The sequence below is a fragment of the Grampus griseus genome, assembly GCF_964374135.1.
Source record: "Grampus griseus genome assembly, chromosome: 5".
NCBI classification, from domain to species: Eukaryota; Metazoa; Chordata; class Mammalia; order Artiodactyla; family Delphinidae; genus Grampus; species Grampus griseus.
Window position 1 is genome coordinate 133503174 of NC_138998.1, and position 19305 is coordinate 133522478.

General features: G+C 46.7%; 1 protein-coding gene across 2 annotated transcripts in view; it reads right to left on the reverse strand.

Annotated features, from left to right (window-relative positions):
- RUNX1 (RUNX family transcription factor 1) overlaps positions 1-19305 on the reverse strand; it is a 242621-nt gene that overhangs the window by 61637 nt on the left and 161679 nt on the right. For both annotated transcript variants that reach the window (XM_082654955.1, XM_082654956.1), the window contains one exon: positions 1574-1678. In XM_082654955.1, coding sequence (XP_082511081.1) covers positions 1574-1678 — 105 coding nt within the window. The remainder of the gene's footprint in view (positions 1-1573; positions 1679-19305) is intronic.

Consider the following 19305-nt stretch of genomic DNA (forward strand, 5'->3'; position numbering starts at 1 on the left):
AATCAGGGGATGCTACCAAGTCCCAGAGTTTCCTGAGCCCGGATATGGCCAGAACATCTCCAGGCGCTTAAAGAGAAAAATCTGCCAGGGGGAAATGAGGTCAGAAATAACGCGAGTCATGGAGCAGGCAAATGGCACGAAGGAGATGGTGAACGGACACCATGTCCTGGGGGGCAGGGGGGTGTCCCTGGTGGATGTGGTGGTTCTCTGCTGGGTTCTGCCCACTCTGGGATATGGGGAAGGTTGAGGCAGCACCCAGGATGTTTCTAGCGGGTGATCAAGATGCCATGAGACTGTGGCCAGGACTGTAGGAAAGACTGCCATGAGCTGCAGTGCTCACAGGATGACCTGCAGAGAGCCACGCCCCAGGGGCGACCTTAGAGCCCCCAGAGGCACCAGGCAGGTCCTCTGGAGGAATGGTCCTGGGGTAGGGGGTGCAGAGCAGCAGCCAGAGATGCAGGCAGGGAGGCTCTGCTGACATTTCCTGAGTTCATTCTCTGTGCCGGGCATATACAGCATTGTCTCATTCAAGCTGATAGAGAAGCTCCCATTATTATCCCCATTTTACAGATGAGGAAACTGAGGTTCAGAGAGGCTCCGTAACTTCCTGAAGGCTTAAGAGCCTCAACCGGAACTCCACTTGTTTGCCCCAGAACCCAAATTCTTAACCACTTCATTTTACGACCTGTCATCCCTGTATCTCAACTTGCTGGCATGGTAGGAAGCCCTGTTTCTGACACCCTCAACCCCACCCTTTATAAAAATTAATAGAGAATATTAATTTTCCACCGGGGGCATGACATGGTTAGGAGGCATGCAGATGCTGGGCGGGGGCTCCAGTCAGCTCCACAGATCTGGAACTGGAACCCAGCCTCCATCCCAGGGAAGGGTGTGGTTCTGGAAAAGTGTTACTGTGTGTTTACTCAAAGATAGTCATTAAGTCACCGTGAAGACATTTTTCTGCAGACTAAACAACCCCACTCCTTTTATAAAAAAGCTTTCCTCACAGGAACTATTTTTTTTGTACCCTCTTTCTATATTTACTGGTTTTCTCTCAGGCACTCTTCTCCCCTCCCATTCTCTATTTTAAACAATCCTGTAATAAGATTTTGATCTGTGGCACAGAAAGGAAAGGGTCATTTTCATAGATTTCATCTCCAGCCTCCAAGTGAATAAAAGGCCAGCATGGATGGTGATCAGCCCCTTGTGGTCCACTCTGACCCTCTGGCCTCTTTTGACCACCTCTGCCCCTGGCCAATCTTCCTTGAACTTTACCACGTATTCGGTCCTTAGGCCCATGCAGTCCTGAAATGATTCTGACATGCACTTGAGTCAGCCTGATTTCCTTTTGCCCTCCAAGAAGATGCTTCAAAACAAGAGCCCAGCGCTCAGAGACAACTTTGAGGAGCGAGAGTGTCAAAAGGAAAATTCTCCCTCCCTGCAGGGGTCTGACATTTCCCTGTGGCAGAAGTTTTAGCCACATCTGAGTGATGCTGATGGAACACAAGGGTTCTGGTGCCTGAGCGTACCAGCTGGGAGGGAAGGTGCCAGCCCCGGGGGGCGGCCCACTTACTTCGAGGTTCTCGGGGTCCGTCCACTGTGATTTTGATGGCTCTGTGGTAGGTGGCGACTTGTGGTGGGTTTGTGAAGACGGTGATGGTCAGAGTGAAGCTCTTTCCTGTTGGAACACAAAAGGGAGCAACGAAGAATGAGGCAATGGCCTGAATATATCTGCTGGGTAATTCAAAATTAATTTATGATTTCCAGCCCTCACGCTGGAAAGGTGGCAGGACTTCAGCACGCATTACTGGTTTTTCCAATACTCCTTTGAGTTTGGCTTTGCTTAAATTTTGGAAGGTACATCTACGTTGTCTAGATGTGACACTTCCCTTGGTCACGTGGCTTTTGTTTAGTCATGAATAACACAGGATCAAGAGAGATTCAGATGTGCTTTCTTTCATGTCGGGACCCCAGGGACATAGGAGCAGATTGGCAGCCGTCCACTCCTTGCCCCCAGGTCCTCCCTTTTAATAAGCTCAGAGCAAAAGAAACCATTTCTGTCTTTGCCCTCTAAACTTGTTTGTACCTCCAAGGATTAGGAAAGAGAATTCCTAAGTTTGAGGCTAGGCTAAATTGGAATGATTCTCTCTGTGTTAAAAATACTATTTGCTGGTTGATTCTAAATATTGTTTTGAAAGGCCAGATGTTATTATAGGCACTCATGGGGTTGGCCAGACAAAATTTATATTCAATAAATGGATTTAAGGACATGTAGCTGACAGATTGAGATTCAATGACAACTGTTAGCATAAATACGCAGATGGATTCCCATCTAAGCATTTTATACATGCTTAAGAAATGCAAGCATGTCTTCATTGCATAGGTCGAATGCAATGCTTTTAATAATTTTTAAAAATTGTTTTGAAATATATAATTTATAATAAAAGTATTAATATATAAATACGTTAGTTACTTAAAAGCATTTCTTCTTTGCTAAGCAGTTCAGAGAATGCCCTCTGGTTTTGAATTCTGGCTAGCTGACCTTTGACAAGTCACTAGCCCTCCCTGTGCCTCAGTGTCCTTACATGGAAGATGGGTACATATAACTTCTCCTACCTTATCGAATTTGGGGAGAGGTTAAATGAATTAATATGAGTAAAATCATTAAAATAGCATCTGGCACATGGTATTCAAAGGTGTGTGTGTGTGTATGTGTGTGTGTGTGTGTGTATGGGGGAGGAGAGAGAGAGAGAGAGAGAGAGGCACAGCTCTTCCTGCAAAAGAGTTAGAAGATTTAGGTTCCTGTACCAATATTTGACCTCTCCAGATCTCAGCTTCCTGGTTTGCAAAATGAAGGCGTTCCTGGGATACATACAATGTCACCTTTAACTCTGATTTTATCTTCTTTTTTCTTTTTAAGATTTTTTTTTTTGACGTGGACCATTTTTAAAGTCTTTACTGAATTTGTTACAATAGTGCTTCTGTTTTATGTTTTGGTTTTTTGGCCCCAAGGCATGTGGGATCTTAGCTCCCTGACCAGGGATGGAACCTGCACCCCCTGCATTGGAAGGCGAAGTCTTAACCACGGGACCGCCAGGGAAGTCCCTGGTTTTATCTTCTAGATGAAATCCCAGTGCCCATCTCCGTGTGTAGGCGTGTGCCTGTGCCAGGGGTGTTTCCCCGGCTGCCTGCAACTTCAGCATTTCAGAGATTCCATGAAAACACTATATTTCCGTCCTAGGGCTGCTGTAACAAATTACCACAAACTGGGTGGCTTAAAACAACTGAAATTTACTGTCTCCTAGTTCCGGTGTCCAGCGCTAGGAGACCATAAGCTGAGGTGTTGACGCAATTGCGGCGTCGACAGGGCCGTACTCCCTCTGGGGAAGAATCCATCTCGGCCTTGTCTGGCTTCTGGCGGTTCCCAGCAATCCCTGGCATTCTTTGGCTTGTGGCAGCATCGCTTCACTCTCAGCCTCCTTCCTCATGTGGCCTCCCTCCCTCTCTGTCCTCTGTCTCCAAATCTCCCTCTCCTTACAGGGACACCAGTCACTGGATTTAGGGCTTACCCTACTCTAGTATGACTTTATCTTAACTTGATTACATCTGCAAAGCCCCTATTTCTAAATAAGGTCACATTCTGAGGTCACCCACGGACATGACTTTTTAGGGAATGCTATTCAACTCAGTCCAGACACCAAATGTCATAGAGTTCCAGTCTTGGCACTACAAGTGACAACTACTCTCTCTGTACCTGTGGGTTTTACCCCCAAAACAGTCCCACTCCTGTGGCGGCCCTCCTACAATCATCCTATTCTTGTTTTCTTAATTTTTAAAAACTTTTTATTAGAGTATAGTTGATTTACAATGTTGTGTTAGTTTCAGGTGTACAGAAAAGTGATCAGTTACATATATATATACTTTTTCATATATATTCTTTTTCAGATTCTTATCCATGATAGGTTATTACAGGATATTGAATATAGTTCCCTGTGCTATACAGTAGGTCCTTGTTGTTTATCTATTTTATATATAGTAGTATGTATCTGTGAATCCCAAACTCTTAATTTGTCCCTCCCTGTCCCTTTCCCCTTTGGTAACCATAAGTTTACAACCATCCTACTCTTGATTTCCTAAATGGCAACAGAGAATCACTGTCTTCCTAATGTTGGCCTTTTCAGGTCTGTGTAAAACTTACAAGTTTTCAAGCACTTTCCCATATACTATTTTATTTGGTTCTCACAACACGCTCATGAAATAAACAAGAAAGATTTTATTGTCCTTGGTTAACAGGTAGCAAAGCTAAGGCTCAGAAAGGGTGAGTGGTTTGTCCAAAGTCACACAGCTTGGATACATGGAAAACCCAGATTTCCAGCTTTGTGCTTCACATTATTGTCATGAGGTCCTAAATCTCTACCTTCAAACTCAGTGGTACCAGCACCAGTAATCCAGACTCGTGGTACCTTTTCCATGCTCTTCCCCTTGCCCCCAAAAGCGAAAACAGTCCTGGTGACACTAATGTACCCAAACTGTACTCAACAGCTAATTGAAAGCCTGGGTTATAGTTCAAAAGCAGTTTCTAACTGAGCTGAATTTGGGCTCCTGGCGCTTACCCTGGTTAACCACAGACTGGCTTACTGAATCGGGAAGGAAATTCAACCAAAGTGAATATTTGTGAAATCGTTGCTTGTAATTATAATTCTACTATTTTATGCCCATCATTTTACGTGCAGTCAAGAAGTGTCTGTCCAGTAAAAGCTACTAGGTGGGGCATTTGGGCCACAGTAACTGTGGCTCACGAAGGTGGGGTATTCCGGTTCGCGTCCTGCACAACGGACTATTGTTTACAGCCTTGAGCACCAGGACATCTGCTTATGACCTCATAGACAGAGGCAATAAGAGATGTCATTTTGCTCATAGGTGTGTGTGACATTTTTCCACTTCAGGAGAACTCTGTCATCTGCTTCCTTGTATTCTTCCGAGCAGACCTGGCACCAGACTTGACACCTGGGGACAGCCACCCAGTGGGCACACTGAACCCTCGGAACTATGCCCTCTGTCCTCTTCTCTCCGCCCTGGCCACGCCCCGCCACGCCCCCGCCACGCCCCCACCACGCCCCCACCACGCCCCGGCTTGCCCCTGCCGAGATGCAGCCCTTCTTAGCCAGCACCTGCAGCAGTGGTAGCTGCACTTAGAGCATGCGTGTTATTAACCAGATTCCGTCATCAAAATGACCTCTGGGCCTGGTATTTTAAGTGTGTGGGTGTGGAGAGCAAAAGCCTCTCAAGTGTTTTTCTCAGCAAGCTGTGGCCAGGCTAGTAAGAAGGTAGGGGAGAGCAAAGGAGGACGGATCGTCTAAATAACCAGCGAAATCGGCTTTTTGGGACTAACTCCAGGGTTGGGAGATGGGGCTGCCGTAGAGAGAGCTGATGTTCCCATTTGTAGCCTGAGCGGGTCCTTGACTGGAGAGGCCGGAAGGCTCCTTGCCGCCCTGGATTTGGCCCATGGGGTGAGCAGAGGTGCCCCTGGCTGTGCTGCTGAAAGACTGCAGCCCTGGGCTCCCCAGGGGGCAAGCTGCAGGGTCACAGGTGCTCTGCGTGGGGATTCACAGCGGAGGGAGCTAAGGAAAGGGGGTCCCTGAGACCTTCCTTCTCCTGCTCACGGAAACCTCACCCAAACAGCACCATGAGTTCTGGCAGGTGGTGTGCAGGAGGAATGCTGTTTAGAAGCACAAACAGCAGGACTGAATAAGAAGGCGGGAAGAAACAGTGAAGGAGAGAAGGGCTGTCTTGACTTAAGCCTGGAAGCAGCAAAAGACAAGAACTTGATTATACAACCCTGTGGAGGTGCCAAGGCATGGGGTGCTAGTTAACAGTGAGGACCGCCTGGGCTCAAACCTCAGCTCTGCACCTTGCTAGCTGTGTGACCTTGGGCAAGTTACTTAACCTCTCTGGGGGCCTCATCATCTGTAAAATAGGGGTGATAACAGTCCTTCCATCTCATACTGCTGTTATGCAAATTAACTGAAATAATGCATCAGCAAATATCAGTTTAATTATCACTAAAGATGTGACAAACATGATTCCACAAAGACCAGAGCTGCGGGCAATCCTGTGAGGTGCAGCTGGTGGTGAATCGACGTTGAGGTCTGATGGTGGGAGGTGAGGTGAGCCTCAGCGTGCAGTAGGTGGAACCGATTGAGCCCCTCCAGGCCCATCCTCTCTTCTTTAGGAACTTCAGCAAACGCAGGCAGCAGAATGGGGCCTAAAGACCCATCGGGGAAAACTGCACGTTCCCCTGGAACTTCCACTTCAACGTCAGTCCTACTCCCACAAGCTGGCGACCTTTGTAAGGCACAATTGCAACTGGCTGGTCCACTTTACAAACAAGCCGGGTCAAACGCTCCCCTCAGAGCCTGTGTGGTCCCCCTCGATGCCAGTGTGTTCATCCAAATGCCAGTGCAAAATCCTGAGTGCTTTATTTAGTTGGGAGGAAGGTCACGGGGCGAGCCTTCCTGGGTATTTGCTGCCATAACAGACTCTCCAGGGTGAGGCAGTGACAGAGCCCCAGGTCTGTGCTTTCTTAGGTCCCACATTTACAGGCCCCGGGGCTGCTGGACTCTGGCAGCCGGCTGTGGTCTCATAAAGCCACGGCGGGATGCTGCAGTTCCGCAAGGGCCCAGGGCACCACGCCACTTCCTCACCACATCTGGGAAGTGGTGAAACCTCAGGATTGCTGCAAATGGGCACCTGTTCCCCAAGGGCGAGGGTGGGGAGAGGAGCAGAAGGTGAAAAGGCGATTCAAGATCATCTCACGCCCTTAGAAGCTCGTGCCCTGTCACGTCGCGGCCACGTCTTCCTATGGCGATGGGTGTCTCCCTCCGTCCTCTTGTGATCGCCCCTCCCTAAGTTTGGTTCACGGGTAGCCAAGCCACTTGCGGTGGCTCCTCAGCCATTGGGTTCTGGTTCAGTCACTCTCCTTGGTGAAGGTTTGGACCCATGAGTCATCTTCTCCTTTTTGGGCCAGTTTCGACGGGGTGTGAAACTTGCCCTTTTTCACGCAAGGGCAGGCTGTACACACGGAGGACCGTGTGCTGAGGGGGTCGCAGAGCTTAGGAAACGAAATCACGACAGTTTCCACTCATTTGTGCATCTCTGCGGGGAAACCGGTCATGCTCACACACTTTAAACACCCAAGAGAGGGAGAAAGGGAAAGTCAGAAAAAAAAAATAAAAATGCAGCTTTTGAAAACCAAGAAAGCCAGGGAAGGCTCAAGTTTTGCTCTTTGCAAATTCTGGAAATCCCAAAAGATTCTGCGATGTTGCAGGAAGATTTCTCCTCTTACCATGTAGTTTGTGCCAGGTCTAATTTTAATCACAGATAACTAAGTATTATAATGAACAAACCCTCAGATTCCAGGAGAAACCTGAATCAGGGGTATTTTTCACAAAGTACCTTTAATTTATGTTTCTCGCTTTTCCGCTGGAACAACCTAACGGCCAAAGTGCACGTTTTTCTGCTCATCCATTTCCTTACCCAAACACTTCCCACTATTTTTGACAGTGGGGCTGTATAATTATTTATTGGGGGATTTCTGAATAGAGGACAGATTCTTTAAGTTGTGCAGAATCTCCCGGTTTCTCTGCATTGAATTGAGGCGGCGATGTCGGTGGGTGTCCACTTGGGTGTAAAGCGCCGTTGTTTACGATGTCCTTACCGATGGCACCCGCAGCCACGCAGGCGAAATGTACGGGGGAGGCCCCAGCTATTGGTACAAGGATAACCCCGCGAAGTTGCCTGAGAGTCAGGGGCTGAAAATACAGAACTAAGCTTTCCGTAAAAAACAGCATGCGTTGAGTATGATGCAACACTTGAAACATAGCAGTTTTACTTAGAGAAAACCAAAAACATGCCAAGTGTTTTCTCTGGAGCTGGTCTACAAAAATGAGTTGTGCGAGGACAGCAATGGTGTTTGATTAATCTTTGCATTTTCTGTTCTGAGGCAGTAAGAAAAAAATGTGTGATAAATGGATCAATGGATTATTCTGTAAACTTCGTTTGACAGCTGGTTCTTTATGAGGTCTGACTTCACTTGGAAGGCTCAGTTCTCCCTTTTGGTGGCATGGGTGTGAGCCCAGCTTTACTAAAGGGTTGGATGGGCAAGGCTTTCTCTTCATGAGGCGCACTACCGAACCCCAAAGAAGCATGATGCTCTCACGCTATTTCTGCACTTCCTTTCCCCAGATGTCATGGCCCCTTTCCGATCTTCCTTTTTTCTTTCGGTGTCCCAGTGCCTGAGCGTCTCGGATGAGGAACCAAGTTTTAATCCTTTTAGCCCAAACACCTCCAAGACCCTGAATTCACAGCCTCTTTAGGTCAAGGCCACGCCTGCTGCCCTGTACTTCCATCCTGGAGAACCCTTTGGTTGGCACACCCCAATTCCACAGTTTCCACCCAACGGGCCAAATGCCACACAGGACAGGTGACCAAAGTGACCTCCTGGGGCTGGCCTCGTCCTAGCCCTGACCTGCTGGTGCCCATAGCCCAGTGCCTCAAACACACAGCCCAAGGCCACATGCCACCACGGCAGAGAGGCCCGGTGGGGGATGGGGGGGTAGGGGGGCATTTTGGAGGGAAGGTAGCGTCAGGGTCCTCAGTGCCTGCCTGCCAGGCTGTTCGCACCCATAGCTCTACTGCAGGAAGCTGGGAGGGCAGGTGGGGATGGAGGCCAAGTAGGAAGAAGAAGGAAGGTCTAGGCAAGGCTGCAGGGTGTGGTAGGCGGGGCCTGGAGGGAGCTGATTTCTAGACATGGTGACATTTAGAAATGGTGGGTTTGCAAACTGGATATACAGTGACCCCTCCGTGTCCACGGGTTTGGCATCCATGAATTCAACTAACCTTGGATCCCGTCTCTCAGGTCCCAAGCACCCTCCAAAAAGCCCTGTCTGCTCTTCAGTCTGCAATCCCAGCATCTTCGTACCATTTGTATCTGGTGATGTCAATTCCCTGCTTAAAGCCTGCTGGGGGGCCAGACCAAATTCCCAATGTGGATGTCAAGGCCCTTACCAGCTCTCTTGGCCAGCTCGGTGTTCCTCCCCAACCCTGTTTTCTGTGCTTGGACACTCGTCCTGATGCCTTCAGCTGGTAGCCCCCTCGTCACCCTGAAACATCTCCACTGAGATGACAAGCTGTCCAGAGAGACCCCAAGCTTGCAGTGGGCTATGCACCCAGCTGTGCCTTTTGCTCCCGTCACTCCTTTCACTATGGTGCGGGCCCCTCACCGGCCCCGGCATGCTGTGGCTTCTCTTTAGCTGGCCTTTGTATCTCCAGTGCTAGCCCCGTGCCTTGCAAGCAGCAGGTACACAGTGCACATCTGATGAATGAAAGAAAGACCCCCAGGAAATGACCTCTGTGGCTGGGGGACAGTTCTGATAAAGTAGCCATGGGCACTATGCTTCCCTGATCGAACAGGGTCCAAAGCCTGTGAGCAACTCACTAATGAAAACGGAGAACACAAGGTCCATCACCAGGCTGCTGCCCGGCAAACGCCTGGGATGATTATATTATTATTATTCCTTCATTTATTTATGAATATTTATGAAATTCCTGCTGTGTCTCAGGCACTCTAATTTTACAAAGTTCCTCGGAGGATAAAGGAATATAAATTCCTTGCCAACAAGGAGTGGACAATGGAAATAGCATTGTTCCTGACTTTCTGACTCAGGGACACACGGGCTACCTCCTGCCCACTCTCTTCCCTCCTGCCTCAGTGACTCTCCCGCAGAAGGAAGAACGATGCGGCGGTGAGTCATAGCTCTTTCTTCCTGTTTTGTTACACACACCTTCTCATTTTAATCACCCTAATAACCTTTTGAGGTACATATGAAGAGCACTGTCATACCTATTGTACAGATGTGGAGACTGAGGCCGGCACATCTAAGTGAGTCCGGCAAGCACACCACCTTCTCATACTTTGTCACACTACCTTCCAAAGACCCGCAGAATCGTCACAAATAGATGCGTGTGTTTCTATGTTGTTATCATGAATCAGAGGACTATTAAATGGGACACAATGGCCTTAGTGGACTCCATAGCCCATGGATTTGGGCAGAATGCAAGATACCTCTCCAAGCAACAGCCAGATGGATCGATTCTCTGTTGACATGTGGCCAGAAAAGAAAACCATGTGTGGATGTTGGCTTGCGGTTTCTGAAAATGCTGAGATACAACCTTCAAAGGCTTCCAGGTGAACAGCCAGGATGCCCTGAAGGGTGGTCCAAGGCGAGCTGCCGCGGCACCACTATAACACTCCCCTCAACCTGGGTGGAGTCAGCAACTATGGTGCAGGAAGAATGTGATGCTGCTGGGTGCCAGCCTGCGGAGCCCGGCAACAGGACAAAGGCATTATTCTGCTTCATTGTGAAAATGCCGTGTTTATTGTAAAAATACGATTGGGAATTAAAGGGGCATGTATGAATCATAAATATTTGCATGCTGTTAATGTTTGGGCAAAAAAGAGTTGGAAGGACTAAGTTGGGAGAGCTTCTTTTCCCATGAAAAACAGTGCCTCGGATTACAGTACATATTTAATTTCATCTCTTCCATTGCTGATCTGAAATCGCAGTGCCCGCTGCGCATAAATAACCCTTCCGTGTCCTGAGAGCTGGCTCTATGGGGCCGAGGGATCAGGATAAGGGTTGATGTTCCCTCTCAGAAAAGTCATTCATTTAGACAAACAAAAAAGCAGGTCCCGGTTGTATTGTTTGTTAGGAGCTCACAGAGCTGCCGTCAGCTTCCCTGCAGAGTCAGTCACAGCAACTGATCTTACCACGAAAAGTAGTAACCCCTAAAGTCTGTGTTACTTCAGGTAATCCTCACTGTACCCCGCCCCCTTTGGACAAAGGTTGAATCGGGCTCAGACAGGTCAAGTGACTTGCCCACAGACACACAACTCTGAGCCAGTGTTCTCAATCAGTGTTTCTTCCCCCCACCTCTCCCCCAGGAAGCGACATTTGGCAAAGTCTGCAGACACTTCTTGTTGTCACCACCCATGAATGACATGGAAGGAATGCTCCTGGCTACTGGGTAGAGGCCAGGGATGCCACTAACCATCCCAAAATGCAGAGGATGGCTCCCACGACAAAGAATAAACAGCCCTAAACGCTGATGGTGCCCAGGGTGAGACACTGTCCTCCCAGGAAGAATTCAGTAATATCCATGTGCTAACCACTACGCTCTACTGCCTAGAGTAAGGCAGAGTCCTGGGGTAGTCACTCATCTGGAGATATTTAATGAGTCCCCACTCTGTATCAGGCACTGGTCTAGTGACTGGTGATACCACACAGTGCTGTTCTAGTTAAAGGCGGGATCTCTTGTGTTTTGAAAATTCTTGGAAGGCCACCTCCTGGGGAGTCCCACGTCCATCTTCATCCTTTCCCTGGCACTGGGGTCCCAGCAACGCAGTGCACCAGTGCGCGCCTGCCTGCCACAGCTGTTCCCAAGCTCCTTCCCCAGTGACCTTCACTTCCCAGAACGTGGGCAGCGTGTGGGCTCCGTATAGCCCAGCTCAGACGCCGCCTGGGAATTCCCACGAGGATAGCTAACTCTTACAGGTCTCAAATGATTTGACACACAGTTGATCTCCACGCCGAACCTGGGAGCTGGTTGCTTTACTGAGGAAAACTTACAGGAAATAGAAGGGGCAGGAAAGTTCGGAGTGAGGGCCCCTGCAGAGTAAATGCAAACAAACAACTAGAGACCGCAGTCACAGCAAAATGTATTCAAGAAATTCCACCTGTAGCAGACACCACTGTGATTCAATGAGAACACCTAGAGGACTCTTTTTTGCAGAATTTTTTCAAGTCATCTTGCCCTGAGTCTTCTTGTATTATAGAAAATAGGTGATAGCAGAACCAACACGTAAGGGCAGGTGGGAGAAAGCTCCAGAAGAACCCAGCCCTCTGTCTGTCCGTGGTCCCTGCACACCTAACACGTGGGCAGCAAACCAGGGCTTCCTAGGGATGGACGGCAAATCAGCCTCTGTCCCGTCCCTACTCCTTCCATGCATTGCCCTTGGGTGTGCAAACTGACTCCTTTTCGGAGTCTGTAAGGTATTGGTCAGTGATGCATACCAGGACCTTGCTTTTAGCCCTTTTTAGTTCAAGGGGACACTGTCCACTCACATCAATTCATGTTCCTGGATTAGTGGATCTGTGGCCCCTGACTGAAGCCTGATGGGGAGGAGGATGGCAACGAGAAGCCAGCGTGCACTTTCACTGTTTCTGATGGTCCCTGTGGACCTGCACCTGTGTGGTATTCCTGAGGGAGCAGCTGTAAGTGGGGGGAGTCCTCGAGGGAGAGCTTTCCCTGCCGGGTGGCCCCCTCCACCTGCAGCCTCTACTTCTGGCTGCCACACATCCTCCAACCCAGGAGATGCCAAGATGGTGCGATCCTATGCACACAGAACTCTAGTATATTTTCATATTTAGAAAAAGACTAATGTGCAGTGATGCTCTCTCTTTTTTTTTTTTTTTTTTTTTATTCTGTGTGAACTGAAGTTTTTCATAAGTTTGGTAAAGAGGAAGAAAGCGTTAGGGAAGAGAGGAGACATTTTATGACTTCTCACGATCATTCGTGTGAGGCCAGCCCAGGGTTTCTCAGTCTCAGCGTGATTGACGCTTTGCAGGGGTAGGGCTGTCCTACGTGCTGCGGGAGTCACTCTACCCACTAGAGGCTAGGAGCACGCCTCACCCCAGGGGTGACAACCAAAACTGTCTTCAGATATTGCCAAATGTTGGGACCCGCCGAGGGAGACCAAATTGATAGGCAGATTGATAGATAAGATCTACCAACTATGACCTGCCCTGAGGTTTCAAGCAGGACGGGGAAGGCAGAACATCTGGACAGACCCAACTGCCATAGGTACTGGAAACACACCATGTAAAGAGGCCAAAGCTGTACTAGGATATGAGTTTAGACTGTTTCTCATTAATTACAGATAGATGGATAGATAGATAGATAGTGACTACTCCATACAATGGTTTCAAATAGAATGAAGGAAAAACATCTCTACAAACCCAAAACCAATGCCTAGAGCAAACTGGAGTGTCTCCACCTACAAACAGGCCCATCCCTCCTTGCCTTCTCTGCTGAGATCTGATAAGCACACAGTTCACCAACTGTGCTCAAATGCCTGTATTCCTGTGTATAGCCTTTGTTTGAGCCAAGGAGAGTTTCCTTTGTTTGCATAAGGTGACTCAGTTAAGGCCACACACCGCCCACGAGGGTGCTGGCCAGACCTCCCGTTCACCAGACCCAGAAGCATCCTTGGATCCGGAAGCTGCGGGGAGGGTGCAGCTCTGCAGACCGGGCTGCCCCTACCTCCTTAATGACGCTCTTAAATCCCAAGGTAAAAGCAGGGATTCATCTAAGTTGAGAAACAGACAGGAAATTTACTTACATCTTTGAGAAAAACACAGTTTAAGTGGCTCCTACATGAATGTTTCTTCACCAAGGAAACCAGGGGAAACGCATTTTGAATCCAGTGGCAGGATGGCCACCGGGCCTCTCGAAGGAGGTTGTGGGGATCACCTTCTGATTTATGGGTCCTTCAACTACCTGAAACCCTCGTTGGAGGAAGTTCAGTGACATAAAATGGAGTTCCTAAGTGGGATACGCTGCTCGATATAGCCTAATAGAGACTGGAATGGGCTGGAATCCCAAATCGGCACCAGCAACAGGAATGCCATGGCAAGCTCGGTTCTTAACATGGACCGAAATACATCTCTGTTGAAAGTGGGACTCACATCAGGACCAATGACAGAGGGTGGGCTTTGCCTGAAGTCCACTAACGCATGCTTATAAACATAAAATCTTGAATGCCCCAAGAGTGAACTGATAAAACTGGCACCTTTGAAAGTATTCACAGGCAGCTCATTAAGTGCACACTGCTCACGTATTAATTCCTGTTAATTGCTTTACTGGGGCTTCAGATGAGAAGACCTTGTTAGTATGGATTTAGTCCTCAAAGATAATTTGGTCCAGGAAGTCTTCTCAGTGGTAGTATGGACACACACACACACACACACACACACACTTCTGGCTGAAAGTCCACGAAATCCTTCAAAACCACATTTTGACAGTACACGGTTATTCATCAATATCCCCTTTCTCATCTGAACATGTTTTATAATCACCAACAGAAAGAAAACAATCATCAGACAATATACCATCTCTCCTTTCAACAAGTCATTTTTCTTTACAAATAATAAAGAAAAAGAAACAGAATATGTTCTTCCATAACCAGTCTTCTCCATCCTCTCTTGCCCCTCGCCGACCAGCACAAAAGAAAATACAAAACTGATTCATTAGAACCAGAGCAGCAGTGCAGCCGTTGGCCGGATCACTGTTTATGTCTATAATGCTCGCTGCTAAAACAGGAAGCTCTAAAAATCACTCAACCATTATTTCTCTCGGAGGCACTTTCAGATTGATAGTCTTCTGTCCCCACCAAAAAGGGCTGCCTCAATCCAAAGCAAGCCGGCTGGCAAGGAAGGGGTTTGGGGGAGGGGTGGTGGAGAGAAGTCCAGCTTCTGCCCATCAGTTCTTAAATACTGTTCGTATAAATAACGTCAATTTTAAAAAGCTGCCCAACACCATCAGCAATGCCTGGCACTTCGTTAAATCAGCAAGAAAACCATGAAGAGATCAATTGCAAAGCTGCGTGCTCCAGGCACAAGCAGTTTTCCAGAAAGCTCTCCTCTTTGCCATGACACCAAGCGGGACAGGGACTGCTGGGTGGTGGTTTGGGGGAGGCGTGGAAAGCAACTTGCTTTGAGAAAGTGTTTTTACTCTTTTACGGGCAAGTTGAAACAGAATGAGAAAGCTGATCTCTAGAGATGAATTTACATCAGATCATGGGCACTAGCTTTCGCCCTGCCATCGAAAGGCATTATTTGCTAGGGCTGCCAGAGACCGCGGGTATCAGAGACTGGGTCTTTTCCCATCCATATTTGCCCACACCGAAGTCTGAAAACAGATTTCAGTACATATATAATTTTAAAATGTAGATCAATAGCAACCCAAAGGAGGGGGAAAATGGGAGAGTTGATTTTAACACAACTCTCCTCTTTTCTTTGTATTCTCTCCAGGAGACCTGACTGCCAGCTCATTATCTTGAATGTTATCCATGAAACAACACTGAGATTGTCAGATGAATTTTCCTCCCCCTATGACTTGGATCCTGTGATAATACTGTGAGTCATTCAGACCATTTCTCAGTAGTGACCACTCCATACAGACACGTCTCTGCTTAGAATACCGGTACACTCTATCCTTTTCTACATGTACCTTTCCTTCAACCATAGTCTATCACTCATCTGAGAGGCAGCCTCCCCACACGGTTCCCCGAATAACATAAAATACCTTAAGAATGAAAATGCCTTACGTAACAAACATTACACAAATATGCAATAACCCCGATTGTGACAGCGTAAATATTATGTCTGGGAAGACATCCACAGCAAGAACATAAGGAAGGAATTTCATTTTATAAAAGAGTTGGGAAGGGTACTTGTTTGAAAGTGGGCAAGATTAAAGTTGCCAGGGAGATCAGCATAAATACAAATGTCCACCAAGAAATTAACCCCAGTCCTAACGGATGGGGGAGCACGTGCCCTCTCTGGGCTGGTTGTGGAATTCGAGGTGCAGGTCTGCAGCTGGGGGGCCAGGCAGTCACTAGAGAGGAGGCTGCCCCTTCGATGACAAGACAAGCCCTTCTCCTTTGCAAGGGACCATATGCGTGCACACCTGATGGCCTCTCAAAGGTCTGGACCAGGGGTTTGACTGGGATCTGTTTTCCTAATTATACACACCAGGTCCTGGCTATAATAAAAGCAGGTGTAACCAAAACAGCACAGGGTGCAAGAAGAATGTCTAACTCATTTGTTCGTGTATTTCCTCATTTTCCAGTTATCTACAATGTGCAGCACGGCGCTAGGCGGGCCCTCCATAGTCAAGGCAAAGATCCAGATTCAGAGATTCTTGGCTTGGCGGGTCCATGGATCCCCAGAAGGTCCATAAACAAGCTTCAGCGGCCCTGAAAACTGAAATTGTACAAGAAACTGTGTGTGTAAGTGCACGTGTGCATTTTTTTCCCCCTGGGGAGAAGACTTCCAAGGATTTTCAAAATTATTCATGACGTTCCCAAAGATTAAAAATCATAGTCTTAGGAAAATCAGAAGGACATTTGCAGTGCATTCTCTTCCCCCATTTACGATGTGGTAGATAATACAGTCTGGTAGATTTCCTCTTTGGTTCTAAAATGAATTAACTAAGGCCATAATCCCTGATTGATCGATTCCTTTACAGCTGATTAAGTACTCCAATAGCGACGGGAGCTCGCACAGATTTCACTGCTAAAGTTTCTTCAACGTCTCTCGGCTGCAGCCATGATACACTTTCTTGTAACTGAAAATACCCGTAGCACCTGCCCCCATGACAGATGTCAGCTGATGTCAGCTGCTGCTAACAATCTCACCTCTTGATCCTGAACTGTGATTTTCTGGAGGTAAGGGATAGTCCCAGGACGTGTGTTTAAGTGTGAATTATTCTGAACAAGAACCAGTGTGCTCCGCGTCAGCTCCCCTCTTCTGGGAGCTGCTATCTCTTCTTCCATTGTAAAGGAACGGTTGATCTATATGGAGACACTGAATCAAAGGGAGAAAATTCCCAGGGGGAGATAGCCCTGAAGGAGAGATTTAAATTGTCAGGGCCAGAAAGGAGGGAAGGAAAGGAAAGGAAGGAGGAAGGTTCAGACTGCTGAAGGCTTCACCAATACTTTTTAGGGGCCAGTGTTGTCAGCAAGGCCGTAAAAGCCGGATGGGCAGGTTTTCCCACTTGCAGGCTGAACCCGAGGTTAGGAGCTGTGGTCCTGGACATCAGCCAGCACCCAGACAGATTGGTTTTGTCGAACAGAGAAAAACTCTTCCATGTTCAACCTCTGGCAATTTCTACGAGGTTTTACAATCCCCAGGGACTGGCAGCTGAGACAAGAAAAGGGAGTTTCTTTTTCTACTCTTTATTTGGAACTGAGCAACAGGCCCCTTTGAGAATCCATCAGACCAGTGGCTTTTGACAGAATGGGAAATTGGCACTGAAATGTTCGGTGAGCCAACAGCCAGGACCTTCTCGGCCCCTGGGTGGTGTGTTGATGCCAATGTCATATTTTCAGACACATTTTCAAAACCAGAAAACAAACTAGTGGATAGTCTTAAGATCACTTAATAAAACGTTATGAAACTTTTAAAGGACAAGATTCAGTGAGGCAGATTAAGACTAATTGTTAAAATGAGTGAGAGTCATCTGCTGTCTTCGTAATGGGAAGGAAATTGCAAAAAAAAAAAAAACCAAACCAAAACAAAACAAAAAACCTGGCAGGCTTTGATGTTGACACTTAGACTTGAAAGCGTGAAATCAAGTTGTATTCTACCACTATGGGGAGAAATTATGAGAGAGTCAGACTGGGCCTTTTGATGGCTCGTTTTTTCTTGTAGTCCTAACCAAAAAAAAGAGAATCATTCAAGACTGACAATATACACAGCAACTGTAATCGGGCAAAACATTCATTTCGGGGTTCCTCTGTTTTGGGTCGCTTATTATCATGCGTGGGAAGCAGAGACTGCTCAAAACAGATATTGTCCTTGTATGGAGTGTTTCAATTAATTTTCTCGTTCCAGGTTATCAGAAGACAGCCCAGCCTTGGGTGCAGTTATTTCACTCTGCAAACTCAAGGGCATCCTGGCACGAATCAGGCAGCCAAAGGCAAACACTCCACACCTTGGGGAAACAGTTCCTTGTTACCCAAGTAAACACGAGCTTCTCTTAGTCACCCACTTGAAACAGACATGGCCAGTGAGGGGCGAGAAACGCCAGAAAAGAAAGCAGGCTGCTTTCAAAATTTCACTCTTTATCATCACCGACCTCCTGGGCCTTGCCAAAAAGCCACTACCGCACTTCTTATGGGAAAATGGCATGGGTCATTAAAGAGCTTCCAAAACTTCCATAACCAAAACCTGACCCGTAGACCCACATAGATGCATATGATGATAATATAACTTCCTCTGGAAATGCAACTAAATGATACTCAGCTGTGGCTTCCTAAGAACAGAAATCCACAGGAATTGACCTGAGATGGTTACGAGGCTGGAAGGCACGGACCAGGCAGTAGGGCCTTTGTTTTTTATTGGCTTCTACTCATCTGAAGCCTTCAAGACGTTTTCTAAACACACATCTCTGAATCATAATGGGAATTCCATTTACTGAAAGGTGGGAACTTTTAATATAACAAGTGAACCCATAGAATGACTTGTGCCTTTATACCTTATAGCACCATTCATGCTTTCAATAAGTGGGTGTAATTTTCTTGGTATTACCCTATTATTAACATAGTGCTATGAACAAATATTTTCAATCACGTTATAAGTTTTTTACAATTTTCTCTACCTTTGATTCTATTTCGAAAATTCCCCGGACAGCTAGGATAGCACAAAAACAATAGCGCAAAGAAGCAGCATGCCTTTGCCCCCATTCCTCTTTGACTAATCAAATTCCCCCAAAACACAGACTTTCTTATATTTTTAAATGCCTTTATACAGACTAATGATTACTCTTATGTTCAAATGTCCATTGGTTGTACTTTTACTTTTTTTAATACAAGAGTCAGCTACTGTTATCTAGGTTACCACGTCTTTTCTATTATACTCAAAATAACTTTTATTCCTAAGCTTATTCAATACTATATTACAAAAATGAGATTTTCAAAACAAACTATATTACCTCCTTCAGTTAAACTACTACTACTTATTGCTATTTGTAAAATAGGACTAAGGTTCTTACAATACAAAGAAAACACAATATTTGAAAATAACTGGAAACCGGAGGAGATTACAATATGCCAAGATTCCTCTTTCTGCTCTAATACTTTGATAACGGGCACAGAAAAAGAAAACTACACATAGAACTTCACTGATGCAATCATTCCTCTGGAGAATCCAGTCTTTAATATTATTAGTACCTAAAATACTAATAAGGCATCCAAATTACATACAGGAAGGTCAGTCACATTGCCATCAAATTCACCAAGCCAGAATGTTACTATTTCTTCATACTTTACCATAAAAAATGCTTCCTTGAAACACATTTCAATCATCATCCACTATACAGCCCTTAAAATTATTAGAAGTGATCATTTGAAACTCTGTCACTTGTCAAAGGTAACACATGGACCCTAAGTTAAAGGTTTCCAGT